The 22,603-nt window shown below is 38.9% G+C and overlaps 2 protein-coding genes across 3 annotated transcripts in view; one reads left to right on the top strand and one right to left on the bottom strand.

Annotated features, from left to right (window-relative positions):
* Positions 1–1,694: 1,694 nt before the first annotated feature.
* LOC137171680 (S-adenosylmethionine synthase-like) lies at positions 1,695–12,092 on the top strand. The gene is made up of 9 exons (XM_067575738.1): positions 1,695–1,979; positions 3,824–3,901; positions 5,347–5,469; positions 5,594–5,706; positions 5,943–6,086; positions 9,553–9,771; positions 10,419–10,601; positions 11,398–11,531; positions 11,613–12,092. The coding sequence occupies exons 1-9, from the start codon at positions 1,889–1,891 to the stop codon at positions 11,713–11,715; spliced, it is 1,188 nt and encodes a 395-aa protein (XP_067431839.1). The 5' UTR covers positions 1,695–1,888; the 3' UTR covers positions 11,716–12,092.
* Positions 12,093–13,526: 1,434 nt separating this feature from the next.
* The window catches only part of LOC137171681 (transmembrane protein 150A-like), a 30,760-nt gene continuing 21,683 nt past the window's right edge, over positions 13,527–22,603 (bottom strand). The window contains exons 7-8 of one of the 2 annotated variants that reach the window (XM_067575740.1): positions 15,953–16,130; positions 13,527–14,774 (exon numbers count right to left, since the gene is read on the bottom strand). In XM_067575740.1, coding sequence (XP_067431841.1) covers positions 14,527–14,774; positions 15,953–16,130 — 426 coding nt within the window. In that variant the 3' untranslated portion in view covers positions 13,527–14,526. The remainder of the gene's footprint in view (positions 14,775–15,952; positions 16,131–22,603) is intronic. The other variant, XM_067575739.1, reaches the window with a different exon arrangement.

Here is a 22,603-nt window from a genome sequence, read left to right as displayed (position 1 = left end):
ATCCCTCAAAAAAAAACTGTAATGGACTATAAACACAATCCAGAAAAAAAAAGTCTAGGCTAGTCAAGGCTAAATTAATCAATGAGGCAAAAAAGAATCTCCCAAAAAATAATGATAATGAGTATAAAAACATGAGTCAGCTTGTTCTGTGGAAGTGTTTGATTTGATAAACTGAACATTTAAAGGACAGGATCACAATTTTTCATATTTGTCTTAAAAAAAACAGTCAGGAGCCCAAATGAACATCAATCATTCCTGCTGTTCATACTGACCATTAGAAGATCCCTTCATAATGCACTTATAATGGAAGTGATGGGGGACAAAATCCACAGTCCTCCTTCTGTGCAAAAATGTATTTAGAAGTTTATCTGAAGCTAATATGAAGCTTCAGCGTCCAAAAGAGTCAAATCAAATAGATATCTTTCAATGTTACAGTCTTTTTAGTGCCAAAGTTCCTCTTTTTGTTACTATACTTCCACCACAGCTCAACAGAGAAACACAAAGAGGGAATTTGATGCTAAAAAGACTGTAAATGTGTCAGATATCCACTTGACATGACTAACTCAGACTGATGAAGCCTCATATATGCTTTACATTAACTTTTAAATGACTGCGTGGACACACTGTGGATTTTGGTCTCCATCACTTACATTGAAAGCACATTTGAAGGATCTTTTAACAGCCAGTATGAACAGGAGGAATGATTACAGCGAGGAAAACCTCTTTCACTGTTCATATGGACACCTGACTGCTGTTATAAGACACACTTGAAAAACTGTGAACCTGTCCTTTAAACTATAAAAAAATAAACACAGTTAACAATGGTTCAGACCAAAAAAAAAAAACTGTAGACAGTAATTGCAACCTTATATTTATTATTAATAATAATAATTATAGTAGTAACCCTTTTTAGTTCAAGTGCTTCACAGTCAAACAAAAGAAAATACATGACAGAACAATATAACAGATAATAATAATAATTCACACAATACAAAATGTTACAATTAAAAAACTTAAAACTCATGTTTTACAAATAACTGCAGTCGTGTTACTCATTTACTGTCACTTTTATTGCTTTTAAATGTCTATTTTAAAAATACCTTGCCTTTAATGTCATTACTTTTAATTTTCATCTTTTGCTTTGTATAAATTGCCCTAGTCTTCTTCTTCTTCGCATAATAATAATTATCATTATTATTCAAAGTAATCAAAATACAGATACTTTTTACCATGTAGTACTTTCATTCCATCTCTTTTATGGTTTCATATCTGGGCTCTGACTCAGCAGTGAAAGTGTTCGGTTGGCAGGCAGCTCTGTGTGTACACAGCCACAGACGCCCCGTCAGAGACCTCAGGGGCCCCCAGGTACAAAGAAACAAAGACTAGGCATGAATGAATCGGTGGAGGAGCTTCAAAGTGACCCTTTGATGAAGTTAACGCTCTGCTGTCTGATTCGAGGACAACTAGAAAAAGACTATCGGAGGGAGTTTGATGAGTTCAGCGTGAGCATCTGAGAATCTGGGAACGTTCAGCACGGGAGGAGTTAAAAAAAGTGTCTCCAAGAAGAAAAAAAAAAGGAATCCCACCCTCCCCTTTCTCGCCTCTGAATGGTCTAACCCTCTGGTTCACATGGCACCCTCCCCCTGTGTGTGTGTGTGTGTGTATGAGTGTATGTTGTCTTTGCCTTATATAGTGCAGAGTTATCCGGCTGCACTGCCTTGGGACTGTGAGATTACACTGCAGCCAAAGTCTGCCACACAAATCTGCCTGTCTTTATTATCCTGTTTTGATAAGAAACACAAGGACGCATCTTGTGCTTTTAACTAGCCTCCCATCACTTCTGCTATCCAGTTCACAGCGTGTCAGGAGACTTTTGAGAGGGACAAAAATGAATGGCACGATGGATGGGAACTTCATGTATTCTCCTCATGACGGCTCCTTCATGTTTACTTCTGAGTCTGTGGGAGAGGGACATCCTGGTGAGTAGAGGACTCCCTCTCCGTGCAGCATGTGGAAGCATGCTTTTCATGTGCAGCTACTACAGAGTATGACTGAGCAGTAGTGGTAATCATGTGTTAAACACTTTTATGTTTCACTGATCATTGATGACTTTGTGGAATGTGCAGAATCCTGAGCGGTGCATGAAGGCGGCGCACTGTAAAAAAAGCAGCTTGAAGAGTGTGTTTTTTAATTTTTTAAATGCACTTGTAGTGTTTTTACAGCACTGACAGTGAAGATGTGAAAGTATATTTAGCCATTTATCATCATCATTTATTATGTTTGCAAAAAGGAAAGTCAGGTAGTTTTTTATTGATATAGCCCAATATCACAACTTCGCCTCAGGGGGGTTTTACAATATGTAAAGCATACAACATCCTCTATCCTTAGACCCTTAAATCAAGGAAGTAAAAACCATTTAATGGAGAAAAACTTCAGGAAGAGCAACCCAGGAAGGATCCCTCTTCTAGGACAGACAGACATGACAGAAACTTGTACTGTAGCTGCATAATCAGCTTTGTATTTAAACACATGTGCAGGAAGTGTTATGGATGGTTTTGATAGTGAAGTACTGTGTTGACATGTTTCTTTTTCAAAAAGAAGTTGCAATCTGTATCCATGATGTGGCAAAGAAAGTGTATTTGTGGAGAAGATCTCAACAAGGCAATTCAAAGTGCATCGAAGAGATAAAAAATCTAATAGAAACACTAAGTGATGTTAAAAAGACACATATAAACAGGATTTAAAAAGAGTCAGATAAGCTGAAATTGAATAAAACAGAGGAGATATGACATACTCTGTAAGATATGAATGAAAAGCTCAGAATTTAATTTAATAACATAAAGTGGAAAACAGAACAGAGAGTTAGAGCAAATCTCTTGTTTTCCTGGAGTTTGTTCCAAATATGTTCTGCAAAAAAAACAACAACTCCAAGTTTAATTTCCTGGTTGCTTCTTCTGGAGACAGTGAAGCAAATCTGTCTCAGCCCACATAAGAAGTCTGGACACTTTTTGGCACATCCGATCATAAGTTATTGCTTTATAAACCCACAGTAGTATTATAAAAACAATTCTTTAACACACACAGTGCAAAGACCTGAGAGCTGGACTCTCTCGAGGACTCCAGCAGCTGCAGGTGTCTGATCAACTGGTATTAATAGACACACGTGACTCTTGGTTCGTTCTCATATACTTGACATTTAACTAAACATGTTAAAGTAAAGTATCAGCACACACAAAGCACAGCAATCTTTAAGAAATTAGCACATTATCAGCTAGTTTGCAGTGCGGGAGGAATAATCTTGCTGATACAACAAATCTGATTGGACTTCTACATGTGTTCTCTATCTGATGCTGACACGCACAACAATGACACTGTTGCAGCTGAATATCTACCCTTCCTCATCCTTCCACTCACACTGAAATGTGTCTGACAAGCAGAGCAAACCTTTACACTATTGACTATTTGACTATTCACAAAAATGCTGTTGCTCCAGTCTTCTTTGACTAGATAATTCATTCATTTGCGTGTATTCTGCACAACAAAATTAACGTTTTATATGTTTCAGTACAGTAGTTAATGGAGTTACAGTGCACCATGTCACACTGGCATGCATTCGCTCAGCCAGGGTTATTCATAGGGCCGTAGCTCCTAATATGAATGGTGTGTAGTACTCTGATGGAGCAGTGAAATCTGATATTCTCAGGCTCTGCCCAGATGAGGAATCTGACATGTGCAGCAGAAGGTCACACGAGGAAACGACCCGGACGGCACATGCAGTGATGCAGATATATTTATATATTTAAATCCTTCTCTTGCGTTCCAGATAAGATATGTGACCAGATCAGTGATGCTGTGCTGGACGCTCACCTGAGGCAAGACCCGGATGCTAAGGTGGCTTGTGGTGAGTAATAATGTGTTTTCCTCCAGCAAAGGGAAGCAGTAAACCTGATCAATAATGTTTCTTATCTAGGAACCACAGTCTACAGTATGATTACTACAAATTTGTGCAAGGGGAACCAAGGAGAACAAAAAAAATATGTTAAAAGTCAGATATTTGAATACTTTTCTGATGCTGACAGCATACCTACTTGTTAAAACAACTTATTGGAAAAATTTATTGGGAACTATTTTTGTCTTGACATTAAATGTCCTAAAGTCCATTAGAGTAACCAGTCTGGAGTAAAAGTGGTGCACACCCACCACTTTTACTCTTAAACGCTGAGGAAGGCAGATCCTGAAGCATTTGTGTATGTGGAGTCATTATTGATTTTAATAAAAAGTTATGGCCAATAATTTGTGAATTGAGGTGATAATTACATGGTTTGTAGGCTTCCTAAGAGGGGACACAAGTATCATGTTTGTTGTGATTTTCGGTCATTTATATACTGTTATGATGTTGGATGTTAAACATGGTCAAAGTTCTAAAACTTGAGGTAAACATATGTAGAAGTTCTGCCTGCAAGCCAAAAGCCAGGGTTTTAGCCTTCTCTGAACAGTTAGTTTGCAATGTGTCCTTTACTTCCTCCTCATGATGACGTCAGATTGTTCGTGCATACCTACAAACTGCCGTCCGTTGGTAGTCCTTGTCACTAACGTTGTTGCTAAGGTTGTTCCACGAGTTGTTTGCATTGTCCACTCACGTATTTTTGGATCAAATTCAGGCTCGAACTTGTACAGATGTATTTGAGAAGTTAACATTTGAGAAAAGAAGAGAAAAAGAAGTGATACTGTTACTATAGTTTGTTTACGTAGCCTTCAGAGTCGGAGGAAGCTTCCGGGAACTGACAAATCAGAACAGTGGGCTAATCAGGAGGGCGGGCCTTAAAGAGACAGGAGCTAAAACGGCCTGTTTCAGACAGAGGCTGAACTGAGGGGCTGCATAAAGGGCCAGTTGAAGATAAATAGGGAGTTTTAAAACAAAAAAGTTTTGTAAATGATGCAAAGATATTCCAGTAGAGCTCCAGAATGAAAAATGTAGACCTGGAAATGTGCATATGTCCCCTTTTAATTGCTCTGGCACAGTGGCACTACTGTGCAAAAACTTCTCAATAAATCTTTTATTGCAAAACAAAATAAAACTAAAAATAGTTGCTTTAAATTAGTTTACAAGTGGTTCAAAAATAATTTCTTAGATGATAAAAGCAAAACTTCTTAATCCCTTAATGAGATTTCTTTATCAAGAGATACCTGAGAACATGACACAGTTACAGTCAGACAACCACACAACCACCACACAAGAAACAACGTACGGTATACAAAAACAGACAACCAACAATCACAGATAGGATAAATAAAAAACCTAAAAAAATAATAAAGCACTGTGATGTTGTCTTTGTGCTGAAACAGAGACGGTGTGTAAGACGGGCATGGTGCTGCTCTGCGGTGAGATCACGTCTCGGGCCAATGTGGACTACCAGCGGGTGGTGAGGGAAACCATCCGGCATATTGGTTATGACTCGTCTGAGAAAGGTGAGTGGAACCTGAAATGTTCGAAGAGCTTGAATCTCCTTTAACCATTTAAGTCAGGAGTAGAACTTTCCTTCATGTAGATTAGTTGATTCTGATATGTCCTGCCTCTCTCTCTCTGTGTTAGGGTTTGATTATAAGACCTGTAATGTGCTGGTTGCCCTGGAGCAGCAGTCCCCTGACATCGCACAGGGAGTTCATATCGACCGTGTGGAGAGTGAAATTGGAGCTGGAGACCAGGTCGTCTAGAAAAGCACAACAAGACACAACTTGTGAACAAATATTGTCTTTTCAGTTAAACTGATTAACTCCTATTTCAATACTGGAGAACTTGTGGTCATAAAATCAAGTTTCAAGTCACTGAAAATAGATTCAAGATGCATTACATACAGTACAAGACCCACATTAGTTTTACAGAATTACCACTTTCTCTACTTACCTTTTCTGTTTTATTTCTGCCTACTCTGTGTGGACAGGGTCTGATGTTCGGATATGCCACAGATGAGACAGAAGAGTGCATGCCCCTCACCATAATCCTAGCCCACAAACTCAATGCAAAGATGGCCGAACTGAGACGAAATGGGACAGTCCCCTGGCTCCGCCCGGACTCCAAGACACAGGTAGGATCAAAATAATAACAACTGATTAGATGTAAGTATCCAGTTCACATATTGTCTAAAATATATCTTTAATAATAATGAAAATACATTTTATTTATAAACGCCTTTCAAGACACCCAAGAATACTTTTCAAATCCATTAAGACAGTTAATACATAAGAAAAGACAAAACAACATCAACAACAATGAAATATATACACATACAAGAATACATTTATAATGTACACATTACACAGCACCAGCAAAGGCCGTTCTAAATAGTTGAGTTTTCAGTTTTGACTTAAAAGAAGCAACAGATGCGTGCTGGCGTTGACCCAGCGGGAGAGCATTCCAGAGGTTAGGTCCAGCCTGGAGGGGGGAGTATCGAGGAGATCAGAGGAGCTCAGTGAGCGAGTAGGTGTGGGATGGAGAAGATTGGATAGATAGGTAGGCACCGAGCCATGAGGAGATTTGTAAACAAGGAGAAGTACTTTAAAACAAATGAAGTATTTAACTGGGAGAATGCAGTTGCTGAAGGGTAGGGATGATGTGTTCCTAGGATCGCGTGTGGCAAAGAACACAACAATTCTGGACATACTGTAGTCTATTTATCCCCCAAGTAGATATACCAAGGAGCACGGCATTACAGTAATCAAGTCGGGATGTAGTGAAGGCGTGAATGAGAGTCAATAGATTGGGCAAGAGAGGGGAAAAGTCTGGAAATGTTCTTCAGGTGGAAGAGGGCCTAGATTTTTTACCTCAGCAACAGAAGATGTAATAAAACCAGGGTTGGCCAAATTTAGATGGGGGACTTTGCAGAGTGTGGCTGAAGGGGCAATGAGGATAGCCTCAGATTTATCCTGGTTAAGTTTGAGGTAATTGCAAGTCATCCATGCATTAATATCACTTAAGCAGCCCGTCAGGTTGGATGGTGGTAGAGTGTCCGAGGGCTTGGTGTGAATGTAGAGTTGTGCGTCGTCAGCATAGCGGTGAAAATTGAGGTGATGTTGACGAATTATATGTCCAAGAGGATGTTTCTAACCAGTTCAACAGAAGATTATGACTGACTGTATCAAAAGCAGCAGTGAGATCTAACAGGATAAGTATGCTGAGGTAACCAGAGTCAGCTGTTACAAGCAGATCATTGGTAATTTTGGTGAGGACAGTCACTGAACTGTGCTGGCTACGGTTCGCTCATGGAGTTTGGCAAGAAATGGGAGTTTGGAAATAGGTCTGTAGTTCTTATGGTCCTCCAGGTCAGTTCCAGATTTTTTTGGGACTGGGTTAAGAGCAGCCATTTTTAGACTGGAGGGAACAGAGCCAGACAGAAGAGATGCATTGACGATTTGTGTCTGCAGGGGGTAGAGGACAGGCAGACTCTGTTTTAATTGGTAGAGTGAGCATGGGGTCAAAAGGGCACATGTTCAGTTACATACTGCTTGTCGACAATAGAGAAAGCAGAGAAAAAGCTAACAGGGAGATGAATGGACAAATGATGAAGCTGCTGGTAGATGGAAATAATTTTGCTCTGGAAAAAGTCCATAAAATCACTGCAGAGATTAGTAGAGGCAGGAAATTGCTTACACGGTTTAAGTAGATTATTGATGGTGAGAAAAAGGGCTCTGGTGTTACCTTCCTTCTCCAATAATGGTAGAGTAGTAGGTGGTCTTACCCTTGTTCACAACTTCCTTATTGGCTCTGACATGATCTTTGTTGGATAATGCATGCACAGTTAAGCCAGTTTTCCTGCTGAGATTCATTTTGCGCAGCTCTGGTGTAAACCATGGAGCAGAATGGTAGAAGGACACACTGCGTGATTTGAATGGGGAAAGATGATTCAATGTATCTGAGAGGAGCACATTAAACATAGAGACCAGAGCAACAGCTGATGAGTTATTGTAATCATAAGTGAGCTCTGTCTCCAACATGTCCATTACAGCAGGTATACTAATGCTCTTGACGTTCCTGTATGTGATAGTGCGAGAGGTGCAAAGTCAATGTGAGGGGGCAGGGATTCTAGCATTGATTAGGACAGCCTTATGATCCGATACTGTCAACACTTTTAATAGCTTGGTGCAGTGTTAAGTAGTCATTAGGTAGCTGCCAAGTTTCAGTCAAACACAGGAAGTCAATGCCATGGTCAGAAATCATATCATTTATGAAATGTGCTTTGTTATTTAAATATCTTATATTTAATAAATTTCTTATCAATGGTGTCACTGTGATTAGATGACTTGGGTGCATTAAGCTTTACAGTATTCAAATTTTGTAGGTTTACACCTGCAGTGCTTTTCCTGACCCATCTGGACTTAGAAACTATTGATAACCATGATTTTCTGGACAGCAGGGAAAATAAAAATAAAATCATTATCATTATCCACAGATTTGGTTAGCCTATGATTTAAACAGACAGGAATATGAAACATGTTGTGTGCAGTCTGGAGTTCTTGAGTGACCGAGAGCGGAGTTGATTTGCAAAGAGGCACATTGTTGAAGATGAAGAGTTCAGCAGCAGGCGAGAACCAAATCCCCCTTCATTCAAAAATGTGTTTTTCTTCTTGTTCCTTCAGTTGGATGCTTTTCTCATCTCTGTGCAGAATGATGAATGTGAATAGTCTATTTTCACATTCATCTGCTGAAAGTGGAAAGTTTCTCTGTGCTTACGTTAAACCTCAGTTAAAGGCGTATACCTATAAGCATGATTTGTGACATCACAACCAGTTTCGAAACCAGTTGGGGTCCAGTATGCAACTTAGACAAGTGTGATGTGGAAATGCAACATGTTTGTTGGAGTAAAATACAACTTAAGTAAAAATGAGAAAAACTCCTGCACACTGTCTCACTTACTGCTGGAATATTTATTAGTTTACAACATTTTGGTCATGATACACCTGATCAAGGTTGGACAGACTGAAACATTGTAAACAAATAAATATTTCAGCAGTAAGCGAGACATGAAAATGAACAATATTTGTGTATTCATAGATTCTAGACTTTTCAATAACAGAGAAGGAATAGGTATAATTTTTTACCTGATAATTCAACATTTTTGTGAAAAAAAACATCAGATGTATCACACGTTATTCAAAGCAGAGTATTTTTATATGTCTTCAAACGTGTATGGAGGGATTCTCCCTGAGTTTATAGTGAATGCTCTACTCACTAGTAATTTAGACCGTGATGGTGACCTTGAGAATGTGCTGACCAGCAAACACCAACCAGAGCACACTGGTATGCAACATCTGAGCTTGGACACGCCTTTCCAATAATCCCCCAACAGTTTCAGCCTGTGCAATCCCTGTGAGCTCACTGTGCACAAGACTACTCAAAGCCTCAAACAATTCACAAAAGCTCAGACATGAAAAGAGGAATGTGTGGAGATATGAAAAAGCTATTTTTAGTTTCTTCACGTGTTAACGCAGGAATTACATCTCAGTTCAGGCATAAAGTAATGTCTGTCATCCCCCCCTTCCCTCCACTCTCTGCAGGTGACGGTTCATTACGCCCAGGACAACGGTGCTGTGATCCCTATAAGGGTCCACACTGTTGTGATCTCAGTGCAGCATGATGACTATGTGAGCCTGGAGGACCAGAAGAAAATACTGAAGGAGAAGGTCATCAAGGCTGTGGTTCCATCAAAGTACCTGGACGAGAACACCATCTACCACCTGCAGCCCAGCGGACGGTTTGTAATTGGTGGACCACAGGTAAAGGCCAGGGAACGTCCCAAAACTAAATGCTTGTTTTTGTGATGTTATGTTGTGACTGTGTGATGATTGTTTATGTCATATTTTGTTGTATACTTTTGTGTACTATTTTGAAGTTTCTTTGTCTAGAGGCTGCTGATCTCTTGCTTCAGCCCTCTTGTAGAGTATTTTTACACGATCTGTAAAACACCTTGATGAAGGCCTTGTGCCAAAATATTGGTGGAAGAAAGTCAGGAGAGTTGTTGTTTCACTTTGGTCATTTGTTACTTGAGCACTTAATTGGCTGGTGACGTATACCAGCAACTTTGCATAACATGATGATTTAGTGCTCTAAATTATATTATTATTAAAATAATAATAATCAGTTTAAATAATTTTATCAAGAAAAAATGCCAAACATTTGCTGTTTTCAGCAGCTCAAATGCAAAGATTCTCAGTTTTATTCATTGTAACCTAAATTTTGAACAAGCAATTTGAATCTTGCAATCATGATGAGCATCATCTTCAGGCACAGTATGTAACAGAGTCCATTATGTAAACGCTTGTCTTTGTGCAGCTGCACATTTCACAGTTAAAGTTATAAGTCCTCATAATTCCTTCACAAGCATTTCAAGAGCATGTTTGTGTGCGATGCTCGTCTCTGTCAGGGTGATGCTGGAGTGACGGGCAGGAAGATCATTGTCGACACATACGGCGGTTGGGGAGCCCACGGGGGCGGGGCCTTCTCTGGGAAGGACTACACCAAAGTGGACCGCTCGGCAGCCTACGCCGCCCGCTGGGTGGCAAAATCTCTGGTGAAGGCCAAACTGTGCAGGAGGGTGCTGGTGCAGGTGAGATGACTTTCCATTAAATCCTTCCAAAATATTCAAGACATCTGTTATATCTGGTTTGGGTTTTCTTTCAGCTTTTCTTCTTTTTTCTTTAACCTTTTAGACAATTGATGCACAAGACCAGGTGACACTCTTTTAATGTGACTCAGAAATCTTTTTTCCAAATAATTTCAGAGGATTAAATTGCATTTGTTGTATTTGCAAATGGCTTTTGCTTTTTAAACTATGAACATTTGCACATTCCCGATTATTTTGTACATTCTCTTCATTTTAAATTTTGCAGCAGCAACTTTTCACTGTGGAATATATTTTACAAATCTTATATAGTACATTTCTATTATATATTATTTATAATTACTTGACTCTTGCATTTTCACTTATTTTGTATATTTTTCTCAGTATGCACCACACCAAGGCAAATGTATGTGCAAACCTACTTGGCAATAAACCTGATTCTGATTCTGATGCAATAATATTTAAGGCAACAGTGTTCTTGTGTGCAATAAACTTGTTGTCGCACAGTCTAAAGGTGCATTTAGTAGAAATCTTAATGCTACAGCATACAATAATATATATATAAATAGTGTGTTTATATTTGTATGTATATAGTGTGTTTATATTTGTCCCTTTCCTGTTTCAACATGACAATACCTCTGTGCACAGAGCCAGCTCCGTGAAAAAATGGTTTTCCCAGTTTGGCTTGGAAGAAGTTGACCCCTGACCTCAGATGGCTGATGTAACTGACACTTAATTTTCTCTCAGAGTTAAACTGTGTGTCTCTTATGTGTGTTTTCAGGTTGCGTATGCGATTGGAGTGGCCCATCCACTCTCCATCTCCCTGTTTACATACGGCTCCTCTCCCAAAAATGAGATGGAGCTGCTTCAGATCGTCAATAAGAACTTCGATCTCAGACCCGGCGTCATTGTCAGGTCAGCATTTAAACTGACGCTGCATCTGCTTTGTTGTTGCGAGACATGTAACTATACTTATATGTTTGATTTTGCCTGCAGAGACCTGGACCTGAAGAGACCAATCTACCAGAAGACTGCCTGCTACGGACACTTTGGCAGAAAGGACTTTCCCTGGGAGATCCCAAAAAACCTCAACTTCTAGAGTATCTATGTACCCGTGTGTATGTGTGTGCGAGAGCGAGCAGAGTGTCAGTGATATATAGATAGCTGTCCTCGTGCTCCTGTAACCCAGTAAGAGAAAGGCAGCTGCCAGCGAACAGGAGGGATGGGTCAGGGTGGGGTGCAGATCAACTCTGGTCATTGGACGGGGGGAAGATCTTTCATCTGCAATTTATGACTCTGAAGCCCCTCAATGGTAACCTGAAATATGAGTGACGTGCTTGGTATTTTAGTCCTGTAGATACAGTGTGCAGTCACATGCATGCAGTTTGTTTGATACTCAAGTTGGTTTAGAAAGTTGTTGTTTGGCTTTTTTTTTTTTTTTGTCCAGAAATAAGTGAATGACCAAATTTTAAGGAAGAGCAGCCATGCATACGTTTGCAGAGACATTTCAAAGCCACTTCAATGTCTTAAGTACACTCAAGATGTGGGAAACAATTGGTGACTTTGCTGCATGGTTCTTAACATTTACTCTGTTTTTTTTTTTGTTATTATTGTCTGTATTTTTATATGATACAAGAAATAGCTGGTTGCTAGCAGGGTGTCTGCAGGTTTCAGTGCAACACAAAGCCTTGAAAGGAAACAAAGATAAGACATGATCTCAAAAGGTGGAGAAATATAGATATCCCAAAGAAGCTTTAAATGTCAATGATTCATGAGGTGGGAATTAGAGAAATCCTAAATGCTTCCAAACATTTATATAATATGTTTTATATGATAGATAGCTGGCCACTAGCAAGGTGTCTGCATGTTTTAGCATTACTTTGGATCATCGAAAGCCTTTCAAGGTCCCAAAATTACATTATTGACTGTAAGACTTAATAGTTTTTAGAAGTCTTGGTAGGTTTTTCTTTTGTTTTTGTTTTCCAGTAAGAAATAAATGCACAAACCTTTAATTTACATTTTTCAATATCCTCTTCCAAGGTCAAAGTTTGGGATTAAAATATAAGTTTTTACATTATTTGACCTTATAACATCGAGATCTGCTGACATCAGGTTTTAATTGGATGATCTAAAGCCTTTAAAGCACTATAGCTAAGTTTTCATCGTTTTTTAGAATCGTTTTATATTTTACATATTTACTCTCTCCCCTCTGCCAAGATCCATGTTTGAGATTCAAATATTGTTTAGGTTTTGGTATTACAATACTATGAATATCATCAAGACCTGCAGACATATGATCTCCACAAAAGATGAGATGTGATCACAGAAAGGGGGAGATAAACCCTGCTTCCAGATCTTTATACTGTATATTTTGTTTTGTTTTTATGTTAGATAGCTGGCTGCTAGCAGAGTGTCTGCGGGTTTTATTATTACATTTGATGATCTAAAGTCTTATCATATGATTATATTCAGCTTTGATTGTAAGTCTTGATAGTTTTTAGAGCTCTTGGTGTTTGAGGTTTCAATAGGAAATCGATGTACAAATCTGCATTATCAAACCTTTTCATCTAAAGTTGATGTTTGAGACGAAACAGCTGGTTCTTAAGTTTTATGTTATTTGGTACTAAAACAGTGCAAATATAAGACTAAAAAGACCTGCAGACACTTGTAAAACAAAGATTAAATGTTCTCAAAATGCAGTAGATGTTCCAAAGAAGTTTGAAAAAGTCACAGAATCAGAGATAACCTGTGAATGTGCAACCTTGAGCTGCATTTTTCTCTTCTACAAGGAAATCATATCTCAATCTTTGCACATAATGTGTCATTAGTCTAGAAAAACAATGTAAATATGATTTTTGAACAATAAAACATTTTAACAAGAAAGCATTTAATTTTCCTCCAAGAAACACAAAATGATGAAAAACATATAAAAAAAAAAGGATTTTTTTTCTATTTACTTTAATTCTTTGTTCTCTGCATACATTATTTTATTTTCTGGAAAAGTATTTCTGTATATGATCAAATACAGCATGATAATTCTCTACTTTATACTTTGGTCCCGTTAAAGCTGTAAGAAGTTGTTGTTACTGAGAGCAATGATACAACTGTTTTTGGCAAAGAGCTGAAGTGGAACAAAAATATACAACAGAGCTTATTTGGGCAATAAGAGACAGTTATTGGGGCAACATCACCATAAAGAGTCCAAATCACTTGAATTATAAAGATAAACTTAGAAAAACACTAAAAATTGTTCAACACAAGGACAGATATTCCTGCCATAGTTTTGGGCAAACACACAAATGTCTTTTAACCACTTTTAATGAAAACATTTTTTTTCTTGGCACACAGTAACTGTCCATCTGTTGTCAGGTTTTTGGAAAACTTCACCTTATTATCGAGGTAAAGAGTGAAAGCTGATGATGTAACAAAACTTCCTGAGTTAAAACAAAACGGAGCTCAGTGTCTTAACGTCTACATATGAAAACAAACACTGATACCGACGCTGCGGAGCGACATCTGAGGCACCTTCAGGATGTTCCATCTGATAAAAGGCAACTGCAGCCAAGAATCCACAGACTGATTGTTACATTGAGAGAATTAAAACAAACATCCAGGATTGTGTGTGTACTTGCGTATGTCTTTGCTGGCCTTTGTGTTCAAGAAGGCACTTAGAACATTGTGCAATGTTTTGCAGTGTAGCCTGCACTTTTACAAAGCAGCATAAAAGTCATTAAAGTCTGTCAGTCTTTGGTCACTGCTGAGTAGAGCAACTTTGGCTTTGTGCAATAGTGAGCGTGGTGATATGCAGGATGCAGCTTCCCGGCTCTAGACGTTGGTTTCTGGTGTCTTCCAGATTGGTCCATGTGTTGCCCTTTGACCTCCAGGGGAACTGAAGCACGCTGCAATTCAGCTACAGCATCGATAAATTCTCTGTCGGGTGGTGGTTGGACCCTCCACCCACCTCTGACTTGTGTTCAGAGGTGGAGAAGCTCTGTACTCCCCCTCCTCTGGACAGGACCATCAGGGTGTCCCCCGACATGCCCCCGAACTCAAATGCAAAAGTCCCGTAGAAGAGCATGATGAGCATGCAGTAGACCCACTCAAAGATGGCGGAGGCGTGCTGCAGGGCGAAGCTCTCCTGGCAAAAGAAAACTCCACCTGGTGATCAGAGGTTAAGGAGAACAATGGCAGAACAGCAGGAGTGAGGTGTACAAAATCTTCTGTAAAGGGATGTAAAACCGTTGTTTCTCCAGCAGGGGGCCCTGTTTTTACCTACATAACCTCTGAGCACACTGGACAGACAAGATGATGCAACCCGATTTATGTATGATAAATTAAAACATTTAAAACTCATTCATAGAATTTATTTAACTCCCAGAAAACACTTTTACTTCTTCCACATTGGTTCTGTCTTTCATACGTGCTTAATATGAATTATTGTGAAGGCGAGTCATGATTTTTTCATGAAAATTAAAAAATGTACAGTATTCTGCAAAGGTTTTAGGCACTTTAGATGTTTAGATTCTTGTTCATCACACAATACCATCAGGGAGGCATCTGACTGGTCCCAAATTTATTCTGCAGCATGACAACAACTCCAAACATCCAGCCAGAGTCATTAAAAACTATCTTCAGCAACAAGAAGAACAAGGAGTCCTGCAACAGATGGTTTGGCACCCACAAAGCCCTGATCTCAACATCATGGAGTCAGTCTGGGATTAACATGAAGAGACAGAAGCAGCTGAGACGCCGAAATCCACAGAAGAAGAACTGTAGCGACTTCTCCAAGATGCAGGAACAACAAAGAACGAAGCTGCTCACAGCAAATATTTATTTCATTTAAGTTTCTGCTGTTTACTGAACTTTGTATGAAGTTATTTGATTAAAAAAAGCTATTTATGACATTATTTTTGAAAGCACTTCACTTCAATTTACTTTTAGTGCCTAAAACTTTTGCACCCTACTGTACTATGTACATAATAATAAAGGATAAATACACCAGTCATATTAAGTGGTGATTAAACCTCCCAATGATGAATCTCATGATTCAACAAACATTAAAAAAAATAAGCAGATTTTATGATTTTGTTAAAGGGGGGTTGTTGTTATTTGTTAATAGGAAGCAAATCTTAACATTCTTTAAATTTCAAACACGTAATCAAGATCTCTTCTTCTCTTTAGACTTCTATTATTCTGAATCCTGTTACTAAAAACTCAAAAAACAACAAAGAAATATCTTCATTGTTTTGCCAAAAGACAACTCAGAAGCAAAGCTACAGCTCCTAAACTGTAGTTGCTACCTGAGCATTTACATTTGCTTCATGTTGGAAGGATACTAAGCACCAGGGCGATCAGCGCCAGCAGGGTCATCCCTACGCGCAGGTGACCTATCCGGTACTCCTCCTGGGTCTTGGCCAGTCTGTAGGTCAGCGCCGACTGCAGACACACAAACAGCATGCTGGACGGGAAAGCAACTCCAGCTCCAACGTAGTGGAGAACTTTGGCAAAATCCACCTGAGACACAGACACAAAACATTTAAATTTTACTGGACATGAATCTAGAAACTGATAAGACAGAGTGGACACATATGATGAAGGTCGATACATCAGGGAGGCCGTATAAAGAAGGATATATGTTGGAAAAGAAGCAGAAATGTACATTTTTACATATTTGCTCTGTAGTTGCTATATTTGGGGAAACATTTTTGAGATTTGTGGTCAACGTTTAGTCTCACTATTTTGTTATCACCTAAGCTTTGTCTGCTGGGGGATATATAAGACATATACTAACATTACAAACAGTCTTTCATAAATGTGAGCATCATTATCATCAGTTGTTCTGGTTTGTGTCCCTTACTTTACTTGTAACCCCATCTGCCCAGTTCCCTGCCTTTTATGCTCCTTTTTCTATCTTATTTTTCCTCTTTTAATAGATCTGTGAGACAAAAATATTGAAGGACATGAAAGGAAGAAAATGGAAACAGACTTGTTGAATAAATGATGACGTACATGAAACACGTCACTTAATGATCAGCTCCAGACATATTTCACAAAACAGTCTGCTTTGAATAATAATTTGTGTCTGATTTGGGTTTTCCACAAAAACAAAAACAAAAAATGGATAAAAATTCTTCTGATTATCTGAATATGTGAATATTTTTTCTTTCTAAAGTTTAACTGCTGGACACAAGATGTCTCCTATCACCATCACTATAAAGTCCAGTCTCAAGTTTCCACATCACACTTGTGTAAGCTGCATACTCCAAACTCAGATTTCAGGTGAACACAAAGAAAACCTTCCCCCTTCAGGAGATAAACGTGAAAACAAACTGCACAGAGAACTTCAAACATCACAGTCACATAACAATAAGAAAAACATATTTCTGAGTGGAGATGGACTTTAAATATCATTCAAGCTCCCACTGAAGAGACGAGGACATCAGATCTGTGTGGAGCGTTGAGGAGACTCTAACCTTCCCCAAATGAAACAAACAGGCATGTCATATCTCCATCATGTTTTCTACACACTTTTACATCATTTAAGGTTTTGACTGCCACTCTTTTAATGACATCATCTTGTTGTGTCCTCTTTTTCTGCAATGGTTTAATAGCACTGACTGGAGAATTAGCGCCACCCACTGTTTATCTCTTAATACTTACAACAGTGGAAGGAAACACAACACATTTTCTTTCTTGTACACTCTGAACGTAAATGTGTTCAGTTTTTTTCTTGTTTACTCAAGATCATTACCTCACATGTGCTATGTCCAAATATTGATGCTTTCCCCTCCTTTCACAAAACATATTAATGCTACTAATATACTGATAAAAGTCTCTTTACAGACACTCATTGTATAACAACCTTAACCCTCAAAAAACAGAAACTCAGCCCTCAGTCCTTTGTCAACACCTAAAAAACACTCAGCACAGAAAATCATTTCTTTCATGATGGGATCCAAAAACAATCTGAGCATCATTTCTTTTGGGAACATCTGGACACAAGATAAAAACACAAACACACACACACACACCGGGGTCATCCTGACCTTACAGTTGCACTCTGGGTAATCACCTTTATAATATCATCTGACAAAGAACGTCCCAGGACAGGACGATCTGCACCAGTAAAATACAAGACAAGAGAGAGAGAGAGAGAGAGAAACTGTAATGAGACCAATTTACAAAGGCGACGAGATCATCTCCATTATCACCTCTGATGCTGAAAGTCAACTTGAACTCATGAGCTGAAAAGCAAAGACATGACCTGTACTATAATGAACGCAGTGCCACATCAAGAGACAGAGACACATATATTTTAAATGCAGCAGCTGGTATGATGATGACACATCCTGCACATGGGTTCAAGTGAATGACAGAGAGGTGCAGAGGTGCATTGTGGGAGATATCACAGCTGTTTAAAGCTGTGTAATTACAAGGAAGAGACAAAGAAGGAGAAACAGTACATCCTGTTTGATTTATGTGTGTGCTGCTTCCACAAAAACTACCTAAAATTTATTCTTCATGTCTTCAAAGAAGAAAATCACGAGTATTTTGCAGGGTGGAGGCCTTTCAGAACAGATATTATAAGTCGACTCCACCTTCCCAACACTTACAACCTCATGCTGTGCAACCAAACATCATTCAAACCCCCATAACTTTATTTTCAATCCTAGTAGAGATCCCAATTTTCCAAAGATATCAAACATATCAGGCTGAATATTTGGGAAATGTATGCAAAATGATGCACCAGACATGTAGAATATTTCCATTTGATGAAATGATGCAGTCGTATGTCTGGGGTTTGAATATTTCACTCAATACTTCACTGAGAAGTTGGAGCTAGAGCTGAAACAAACAGTTGAACAATTTTTTTATTAACTATGAATTGTTTTTAAGTCATTTATCAAGCAAAAATCACAAAATTTCTCTGGTTCCAGCTTATTCAAAGGGATAATTTGTTGCTTTTCTCTGTTATATATCACTGTAAATTGAATACCTTTGAGTTTTGGACTGTTTGTTGGATAAAACGGATAATCTAAATAAGTCACCTTTGGCACTGGGAAGATGTGATGGGCATTTTTCATCATTTCATTATTTAAATGATGTTTATAGACTCATCAATAGATTAATCAATAATAAAAGTAATCATTAGTTGCAGCCCTAGTTGGAACATATCATGCACATTTCCAGGTCTACATTTATATTCTGGGGCTTTACTGGAATATCTTAACATGATTTACAGTTTAAAAACTCCTTATTTATCTTATACTGGCCTTTTATGCAGCCCCTCGGTTCAGCCTCTGTCGGAAACAGGCCCCCCTCCCTCCTGATTGGTTAGCTTCAGGAAGCTAAATAGATTTCACTTATTCTTCTCGTTCCTGCCTCAAAACATAAACTTCTCAAATACATCCGTACATGTTCAAACCTGAATCTGACCCGAAATATACGAGTGGACAACGTGGACAACCCGTGGAACAACCTTAGCAACAAAGGCTACCAAACGAAGAGACATTTGCGGGCATGTGCGAAAGATCTGATGTCATCTCGAGGAGGAAGTAGAGGTAACTTTGCAAACGGAGCGTCCAGAGCAGACTGAAGCCCTAGCTTTTGACTTTCAGGCAGCATTTATACATACGTTCACCTCAAGTTTTGGACCTTAGACCATATTTAACAGACACATCCAACATTGTAACAATATATAAATGACAGAGAAACATAAAAAGCATGATATTTCCCCTTTAAAGAGACTTAAAGGGGAAATAAAAGGGGAGAACTGCATGTTAAGAAGTTGAAGAAATGTGAATAAATCACCACTGAATGAGGCCTTAATGAATTCTTACTGTAAACATACTTGATTTGTAATAACGCCACAATACGTCCACTTTCTGCAGCCTCTCTTACGTCATCTCATTCATGATTTCCTGAAACTCTAATTCAACATCAACATTTCATCTCCAAGTTGTAAACAGCGGCCCTTCATGTGTGTGTGTGGCTGTTTATCACTCAGCAGATGTGGTATTATCCGGTCCATCACACACTCAAGGACTCCGGCCATGTTTACTGTGAGGCAAACAGTGAGGTTCATTATGTAAGATTGAGCACAGACAGGGAGGAGAGGACTCTGCAGCCAATCAGCGAGAAGAGGAGGGTCGCCCTTAACCACTAGCGGATGAATTATATGATGAACCCTAAAAGACTGAACTGTGCAATGTGCCCCAAAATGTATCTGAAGGGGCCCAGACGTGTACAGACACACCGGGAGGAATCTGAGACTGCAGCCACACACACACACACGAGACAGACTTCATACTATACAACACTGACCTTTGACACCACACACACACGTGCCTGAGTATAACTGCTTACTCTCAGAATAGTTCTGATGGTTGTTACATCACACACACATACAGATACACACACATAACCTGCGGTCAAAGTATTCAAATCCTTCATACGGGTAAAAGTAGCGATGTAGAAATACTTGGTTACAGGTAAAAAGCTTGCATTAACAGTTGTACTTTTATGAAAAGTACAGAACTATAATCTGCAAAATATATTGAATATTAAAAGTAAATGTACTCATTGTGTAGAATATTATTACACTTTACAAGTTATTACAAGAGGGGAACATTAATATCTGCACCAAATTTCCATCAAACCCGAACATGTGAATCTCATGGTGGCGCTACACGCAAAAATCAGAGAATTACTGAAGTCATCATCAGTCAGATTCATCTCGGAGGGAACATGAATGTCTATACAAAAATTCATGGCAATAATCCAATAGTTGTTGAGATATTTCAGTCAAGACCAAAGTGGTGTACTATTAAGACTGATTGATCTCAGAGCAACACCACAAGAAAATAATATAAATACAACTGATCAATCAATGAAGTGATGCACTAAAAGTAAGACGTATAGAATAGATAATAGACATGAAACAAAACCTTAAAAATGATTCCAAGAAGATATCCAATATCACAAGAAGCATGAAAATGTCTCATATAAGTTTCAGATCAACTTTTAAATGCATTTCTGCACTAAATCTGTGGATTTTGGCCTCCATCACTTACATTGAAAGCACATTTGAAGGGGATCTTCTTTTGATATCCAGTATGAACAGGAGGAATGATTACAGCGAGGAAAACCTCTTTCACTGTTCATATGGACACCTGACTGTTGTTTTAAGACACACTTGGAAAATTGTGAACCCGTCCTTTAATCAAAGAAACCCTTTAATCCTCACTGTCATTGACCTCTGTCTCTGTACTTACACTCACTACAGCCAACCAGCATCTCTTCCTCCCTGCTGCTGGTATCACTTCGCTGTGCAGTTATAAAACAAGAACATAAACAAAAAATATTTCCTGAATCAGAGGTCAGTCTCGGCCCCTCTCTCTAACCAGCTGGACTTTAAACAAGCTCTCCCCCTGGTTCACATGGAGCAAGTTAGAAGTATTTTACATACTGTTTGGTATTTTAATCTATAACAATGCATTCTACTTCATAATGTTTTGTGTGTAAAACTTTAATCTACAACATAACTATTAACTATAGTTGTCAAATATATGTAGTAAAGTAAAAAGTGCAATATTTGCCTCTGAAATGCAGTGGAGTATAAAGTATTAGACACAGAAAGACTCGAGTGAAGTGCAGGTGCCTCAAAATTAAGTACAAGACTCAAATGTACTTAGAAAACCATCGCTGCACATGCCTGAACACATAAATGTCACTGCAAATCTTAGTTGTTGAACAGACTCATGCTGAGCTACATTCCTGGCAAAAACCCACAGTTAGCACATGTTCAGCAGCAGGTTTAGCAAAGAGAGCACCTGGGGCGATGAAAACTCTCAGCACTGGAAGGGATGTGTGCAGAACTGTAACATACTGTATATGTGTTTATGTGCATGTACGTATGTTCCTACAGTAAATCTGTCTGTCTTTATTCCAACAGCTGTTCACAACCTGCAGGGTAGTTACAAGTATTATAAATCAGCACAAAAGGTGACACTCGTACTGAGCTTCTTTTCAAAACAAGCAGGGGATTTATCATGAGAGCACATCAATAAACTGAACTTATCTTGACTGCAATGAGGACATGAACACAGACACACAACATTCCAAAACATCTATTTTTTAAAGAGGACCTATTATGATAATTTCCAGCTCTATATGTTTATTCTAGGACTCCACTAGAGTAGCTTTGCATTATTCACAGTCCAAAAAAAATCCTTATTTACCTTAAACTCTGTCACACATAGTTCACACATAGTAAATTACTGGGATAACCTTTCAGGCACCGCTAGAGATTTTCACTATTCACATTCAGGAACATTTTCATCTTGCACCGTCTTTTCACAAATGCCTTAGCAATGCTGGAATAGACGGGGTAAGAAACAGTCCAGCAGATGGCGGTAATGCAACACCGGATGCCAACCGCCATAAAACTCAACAGAAGAAGAAGATGGGGCAAGGCCGGACGTACGTCTCATTATTATGTCTTATTATTTTCAGGAACATGGCGGGCGAGGAGCTGTTTTTGTCTAATGTCTGTGTTCTTGTAATGTATTTAATATTCAACAACTTTGCGAGACAAATCACCTGCAAAAGCATTGGAAAGCCAACTGTAAACAAGTCACGGATTCAAATAGGTCATCAGCGCAGTCTGGTGATTGGTTCGCTCGCTCCACATGAAAGCGTCTTTCATCTGACGTAACGTAACCCTTTACGTGCTGGCCCCTGCAATGTTACTGCTTTAATTCACGTCACAGCCATACCAGCATTTTCCCTGAAATGTTACTAGGTCTTGAGGTGGTTTGAATATCAATCCCTGCTCCTATTCACATATGACCCGATGCAGGAAATGTTCCTGAACATTTCAGGGATAGACTGCATGTGTGTAAGGAGCTTTATACTGGCCCTTTATGCAGGCCTTAAGTTCAGCCTCTGTCTCTTAACAGGCAGTCTTAGCCTTAGTTACCACCAAT

This window comes from Thunnus thynnus, chromosome 20 (assembly GCF_963924715.1).
Source record: "Thunnus thynnus chromosome 20, fThuThy2.1, whole genome shotgun sequence".
NCBI classification, from domain to species: domain Eukaryota; kingdom Metazoa; phylum Chordata; class Actinopteri; order Scombriformes; family Scombridae; genus Thunnus; species Thunnus thynnus.
The sequence above is the reverse complement of the archived record's forward strand: the minus strand, read 5'-3'. Positions and strand labels throughout refer to the sequence as shown.

Coding starts and splice junctions, on each gene's coding strand:
- LOC137171680 (XM_067575738.1), top strand. CDS start 1,889: ATGAATGGCACGATGGATGGGAACTTCATGTATTCTCCTCATGACGGC. Junction 1,980..3,823: donor TGTGGGAGAGGGACATCCTG/GTGAGTAGAGGA, acceptor CTTGCGTTCCAG/ATAAGATATGTGACCAGATC. Junction 5,707..5,942: donor AAATTGGAGCTGGAGACCAG/GTCGTCTAGAAA, acceptor CTGTGTGGACAG/GGTCTGATGTTCGGATATGC.